Below are 6,163 nucleotides of genomic sequence, written 5' to 3' on the forward strand. Positions count from 1 at the left end.
GTCCATCAATAGTCGTCTCCACTCCGGTGGCCACTCCGTCTGCCTCTTCCTCTATCGTCGGCGCTCACTTGATTTCCTCAATTGACATTCCCCCAAATTTCCTCAGCCTTAATCCCTGTCGCCTACTTCCAATGTTGCAGCAAGACTGAGAAGTGAGAATCTGAACCCAAGTAGGGTAAGAAATCTCCCTTTTCCTACACCGATTTAAAATGTAAAGAACAATAATTTGTTTGGGTAAGAAAGCTCTTACTTCTCACGAAACTTGTATAAATCCTACTTTTATTTGTATTTTTAACTCTTTACAGCAGCTAAAAACAAGAAAAAGACATGGTGGTTTAAAATGTAAACACCAGTTAAACAAAGCAATGGTGGTTTTGTTATTTTATTACAATAATAAATTACAAAATTTGGATTGAATTTGATTTTCCTCATATACCATTTTTAAATGCCTAGTATCCTTCTGTTTTCAAATGTAGGAATGTTAAAATTTTGAAACAGTGGTGTTTTTGGGTTTATGGCTTTGTGATGTTATATGGATTATTTATTTTCTTTAAAGTATCTTTATCCCATGCATATTATGTGACACAGACACGAGATTATGATCCTTCAAACCTTTGAATACGTACTATGTTTACGCATGCCTCATTCATCCTTAAATGAGATGCCATTGCTTGCTTGTTTTTACATGCATCTATCTTTCTTCTTTCTTGTTCATGCAAAATCTCTTGTTCAACTTGTTGAGTTTTCCAACTCTTTGGACTTTGGTTTTCAATTTTCATATTTCTGAATCATTTCGGATCATCAATTTCATATTATTTGTTTTTTGTATCTATTTTTTCTCATTTTCAGAATCATTTTGGGATTTGTTCGCTCAGATTCAGCAAATGTTGAAATTTGAACATTAGGTAGATTTGTATTACTGGTAAATGTTGAAATTTAATGCGGGCCGAGTCCAGACTCGATATATGTAAACCGGGTTAAATATAAAAATTCAAACCCATTTTTTGGGCCAAGCTGAGTCGGACCCAAACCTATCATTCGTTGAGGCCCGGCACGTACCATTATTGCCTCTAGCCACGCTAAACCAAACAAAAAGTCAAAAACGCTCAATTAAAAAAAAAAAAAAAGGAGAGGAAGAAGAAGAAGAAGAGAATCTGAAGATCTGAAAGCAAGACGGTGAATAAAATCAAACGAATGTGAAGAGTCAAAATTTGCAAATTGCTAGATAAAAAATTCTACCTGTTCTGCCTTTGGTCCTTCACTCTTTTCACCTTTCAGGTTCTAAGAGTGTTTGCCAATAGCTCTCCTCTCCCACTTCACTCATCAGCTCTACTTTTGTCTCAAACTGAAGCTGCATGTCGCTAAACAAGCCCATGGCTGCAATTTCTCCATCTTTGCTCCCACTTCTTCTATTTGCTAGAATATCAAGATAATGATTGCAGCCGCTGTTCTTTATTGGGCAATAAAATGGCTTTTGCTGTTTACTGTCGGAGGAGAAACAATGGCGAATTTGGATTTGGATGGAATTCTCTGCTATAGCTATGAAGAAAGCTCAGTATCTACCGTCAATATAAGCTTAGTTTTGACTCTTTCTATATTTGATTTGTGGATATATTTTTAGAACTATACCAAGTGCATTAAAGCATCAACTCATTCAATTTACAAATTTAATAGATTATGGGCAATCTGAAACTCTTCCTCCCTTCCCCTTTTCTCTGCTTGTAGGGTGCATGATAGTTCAGCTGATTTAAGCTAGTTCTTAAAGTGTTACTCTGCAGCAGTGGATATCTTCAAATACAAACCACATAAGGAGATGAGACCATGATGGTTATGGCCTTTCCCTTGACTAGTTGATTCTTTTATACATTGCCTTTGCTACCACCATTTGGTAGATTTTCCTCCAACATTTATTTTCTTATTTGTCTATCTCTCATAAAAATAGTCGACATTTATATATATATTGCTGGCAAATAGATAGCGATGCCTATTGCAATTCATTTTCAATACCAACAAATAATAACACAATATACACGGTTGTTTTATTACTTTATACATTATATTGACTTCTCTAGTTCTCTTTATTTCAATAATCAATTAGGATCATTAATATTGCAGCCTCAACTTTGAAGACTTCACAGTTTCATCTTTATTGGGAAATACTAACTATGTTATGTCTGTGTGTATATATATGAACTATGATCTACAAGCTCCGAGGTCTTCACCTCCAATTGGCTATATATAATTTCACAATGACTCAAGTCTGCTACCTTAGCCATAGGATTTAACACTTCAAATATATGTTTTGCTGCATTTGGGATTTCAATCGGCAAGCAATACTTGTTGGAAGCTTTCTTTGTGTGGCCACTTGATCACGTCTAGGTATTTCTCTTGGAATTAAGAAAGATTTTTCTGATTATATTAAGCTTCTCTCGGATATGGTTTTCATTGAAAAAAATCCAGCATCGAGTTGCAATATATTTTTGTTATGTAAAAGTATTTATCTTCCTCCGAAGTCATGTTCATGCTTAATTGTACTATATAGAAAATAATTATTGTAGAAAGTCTCAGCAATAAAAGACTTCAATTTTACGTTCAAAAGAATGGAAAAGAATTCTTACTAGGCTATACTTTTCTTGACAGTTGATTTTATAGAAGTAAACAGTTCAATTTTGGTTGCGTGTTTGTCGAGAGAATGGGATTTTCTCAATCTTACACTGAAGGGGCACGCATGCAAAAGGGGCAGGAGATTTTTGTTCCTCACAGCTATCCTATTGATCAACTTACAAGAGGAAAAAAAAAAAAAGAGACCCAGAGTGAAGCCAGCTTCATATGTCAAATCAAAAACCAGAATTCAAAAAGCTGAAAGCAGGGGACTTTGGATCCATTACATATTGCATGAGCAACTGAGTTAAAGCGACTATTGTTTTTATTCAGAAATTAAAGCGATAATGGACAGTATTTGGCTAACATCCTCTGTTCTTTAAAATGGAACCTAGCATAACCCAACCGGTTTAAAGTGAAGAAACAAACGAAATCCAAATTTCCTCTAGAATTAGGTGAGTTGGTTCATGCAATTTGAATGTAGCCGGTACACACACACAATAGTAACATGAAATAACGAAATTTAGACTGAGATTACATACGGAAATGTGTAGGGCAGAGATTGATGATATATGTATGCAAGATAACAAGAGTAAGAAGGGAGAAAAGTGAAAGAATAAGGTTAACGTAAGAAGCATAATCTTTATTGCCTAAGAGCGATAGTAAGTCTCTCCTATAGAACTACCATAAGCCCATAACAATGTTGACATCAATGCTAATGTATGTACAGTTCATGGCGGTGGAATAAAACTTTACAAAAACTGAACTATTTCAGAAAATGATGCACGAAATGATTAAAAATTCAAGTTAATGGACTCCTCTTGAACCCCTAGTTTGATAGAGTTCCAATCTACTTTTGGCTTCTGGCAATAGTTCAGCAATATTAGGATCTCCCATTAGATGAGCTTGCTTTGATGCCCACTCCAGAACTATAAGAACCTCTTCTTTTGCAAGGCTGTCACTGTCAGGAACATTATAGGTGAGGTAACACAGCAGGGTCAAAGAAGGAAACTGAACCATTTGTTCTCCGAAGTAAACTAGTTGAATTAGATGCTTGGCGCCTCCCGCACTGATGATGGCTTTTGAATGAATAGCATGGAGGTAATTGTCAGGTGTGGCGAACTTGTTAAGTGCAATGGCAGCCTCCACGGTAATATCCGCTTCCCTTTCATCAAGCAGTTTCACCAATGGCTCAATCATCCTGGTTTCGGTTGCTCGGAAAGTCCTGGCCAGGTTTCCAATCGATTTGATGCAAGGCACTAGGAGATCTGTGTCTTCTGCCTTCTGTATGACTTTGAGCATCTGGTCCACAACAGCTTTGGCAGCAGGGGCTGTAGGCTTGAATGAAGAGCGTCTCAGGTCAGCATTTTGCTCTGCTACAGCCGTGATTTCCATCAATGCCATGGATGAATACGACCGTACATCTTCGGAGCCCTTCTCTAATAGAATTGCAAAGCACAATAGAGCTCTTGATTCCGTAATGGTTCGGCATATACCAAGATTTCCCACGCAAAGCTGCCACAGAGCTCTAGCCGCCATCGCCTTCATTTGTGCTTTGGTGGCTGGGTCCTCAAATTCCCTTCCCTTGATGCTAGTTCCAGATAATGAAACATGGTGTCCTTGTGGATGGTGATGGTGATGGTGATGCTGGTTTGACTTGGCGGGTTGTAGGTTGCCTTTGGGAGGGAGGTGGTGACTTCCTGACGAACTGTGTGGTTTATTTAGCTTAGGACCTTCAGGAACCTGGCTTCTCATAGCCATAGAGTTAACAACCACATTGTGCATCTGGTTAGGTTCCGCACCACCCGGATTACCAGACATGGCTTGCTTACTAGTAATGGAATACTTACTGTGTTCTTGAACGGTCTCAAAGGCGAGATGGCTCACGAGAAACCGGATTATATTGTTCTGTGCAAAATGGTCTTGGCATTTGGGGTAATGCGCTGCTAATTCTGATACAGCCCAAGCCACCAAGGATTGAACCTTCATGTCACCTTCTTTGAGGATTTTCGCAAACAACGAGCCAGCACCAGCATTCACAATCTGTTCCACGCATTCCGGATCAAGTCCCAGCAACCCAATCGCCCTTGCTGCGTTCTCCTGACCTTCTGGCTTCGCTTCCTTCAACAACTTCAATAAAGGAGGGATCCCTCCTTCCTCTACGATCAGCTTACCGTATCGATCATTGTCCCGAGCCAAGGAAACCAAGGAAGCAGAAGCATCAGATCGTTCTTCTACTGTACCTTTATAAAGAATGGCAATCTGTTCCCATATAAGGCACAATATTGGTTCGTTGGCTGCGATAGGAGGAAGCCCGAGATATTCATCATCATGTTCACCATCCGAGGATGACACGCGCAACAGCCACGAAACGTCTCCTATAGAATTCTCGAGTTGTATCGCTAATTTCCTAAAGGCTCCCGCAGGGATAATGGTGAAAACTCGCTTTATGAAACCGGTTGCCCCGCACTTGAGGACAAGAGCTAGGGCCTTCTCCAGGACCTGTTCGGTGTCGTCCACAATCCTGCGTGTCGGGCGTTCGTAAAGTTCGTTGCTGGCACGAGCAGCTTGACGGAGGAGCGCTGATATCTTCTCGGCCTTGGTTTTAAGCTCTAGGCAATCTTGTTTGAAAGATTGTGCTTCATCTGCGGCCTTGACTATAAGGTCTGCCACTTGTATTGGCCTTGCCAAGATCTGTTTCACAATGTCCTCCATGCCCTAAGCGGACTTGGAAACAAGCAAGGGCCTTTCAAATCACAATATATCAAATTATGACCAGGATCCTTTTCCCAGGAAGATAAAACACAAGGACAAGGGTAACGACAAAACGGTGAATGTTTTGTTCCCAACTTTCCTTGTAAAAAGGGCAAGGTTCGAAGGAATGCAAAGAAAGATGGAAAATTCTATAAACGGGGTTTGTATTGATGTTTTTTTGTGTATTATTGGAGCTGGAAAAAGAAATATCGGACCAGAAAAAACTAGTTTCGGTAAAGGAAAAGGATCTTTTCATAATAATTGAATTGCATAGTGGCAGGGGCGGTGGCCGCGATGGAGAGGTGGCGCCGCCGGTGTATGCAAAGTGGGAGAGGGGGGAGACAGAAAGATTTTGTAATGGTGAAACGAGATTTTCTCCAACCTTGATGTCCAAACGTAAAACCACCGTTTTTCTTGCGTTATATATAGTAAATCAATTGGTTGGTTCATGAATTAAAATAAACAAGTCCAAGCGCGTTTTCTTCTCCGTGACACTCACGCTCGACGCAAAGCTGTGGAAATTAAAATTACCATTACCAAGGAATGTGGAAATCAATTCAAAGTTGTTTCCCTCCGCATCTCGTGTGTACTGTAATGAAGGAATATGCACCTCTTGTTGGAGAAAGTCATGAATGAACGCATAAGTGAGACTTATAACTCATTTTCTACGTCATTTCAAAATTCTCTTCACCTCAAATTTTCTAATTAAGTCTCTTAAATTTGACTCAAATTCATCCCAATAAAAAATATATTTTAAAATTATCTTAAAATTTTTTAAAAGGTATTACAATTTCAATTAATATATCGG

General features: G+C 39.1%; 1 protein-coding gene across 1 annotated transcript; it reads right to left on the minus strand.

Annotated features, from left to right (window-relative positions):
- Window positions 1-3,229: 3,229 nt before the first annotated feature.
- LOC107932635 (uncharacterized) lies at window positions 3,230-5,782 on the minus strand. Its single transcript, XM_041082594.1, has one exon. It carries the CDS (start codon window positions 5,314-5,316, stop codon window positions 3,409-3,411), a length of 1,908 nt encoding a protein of 635 aa, XP_040938528.1. The 5' UTR covers window positions 5,317-5,782; the 3' UTR covers window positions 3,230-3,408.
- Window positions 5,783-6,163: the final 381 nt, after the last annotated feature.

The sequence above is a fragment of the Gossypium hirsutum genome, chromosome A12 (genome assembly GCF_007990345.1).
Source record: "Gossypium hirsutum isolate 1008001.06 chromosome A12, Gossypium_hirsutum_v2.1, whole genome shotgun sequence".
Taxonomy (NCBI): domain Eukaryota; kingdom Viridiplantae; phylum Streptophyta; class Magnoliopsida; order Malvales; family Malvaceae; genus Gossypium; species Gossypium hirsutum.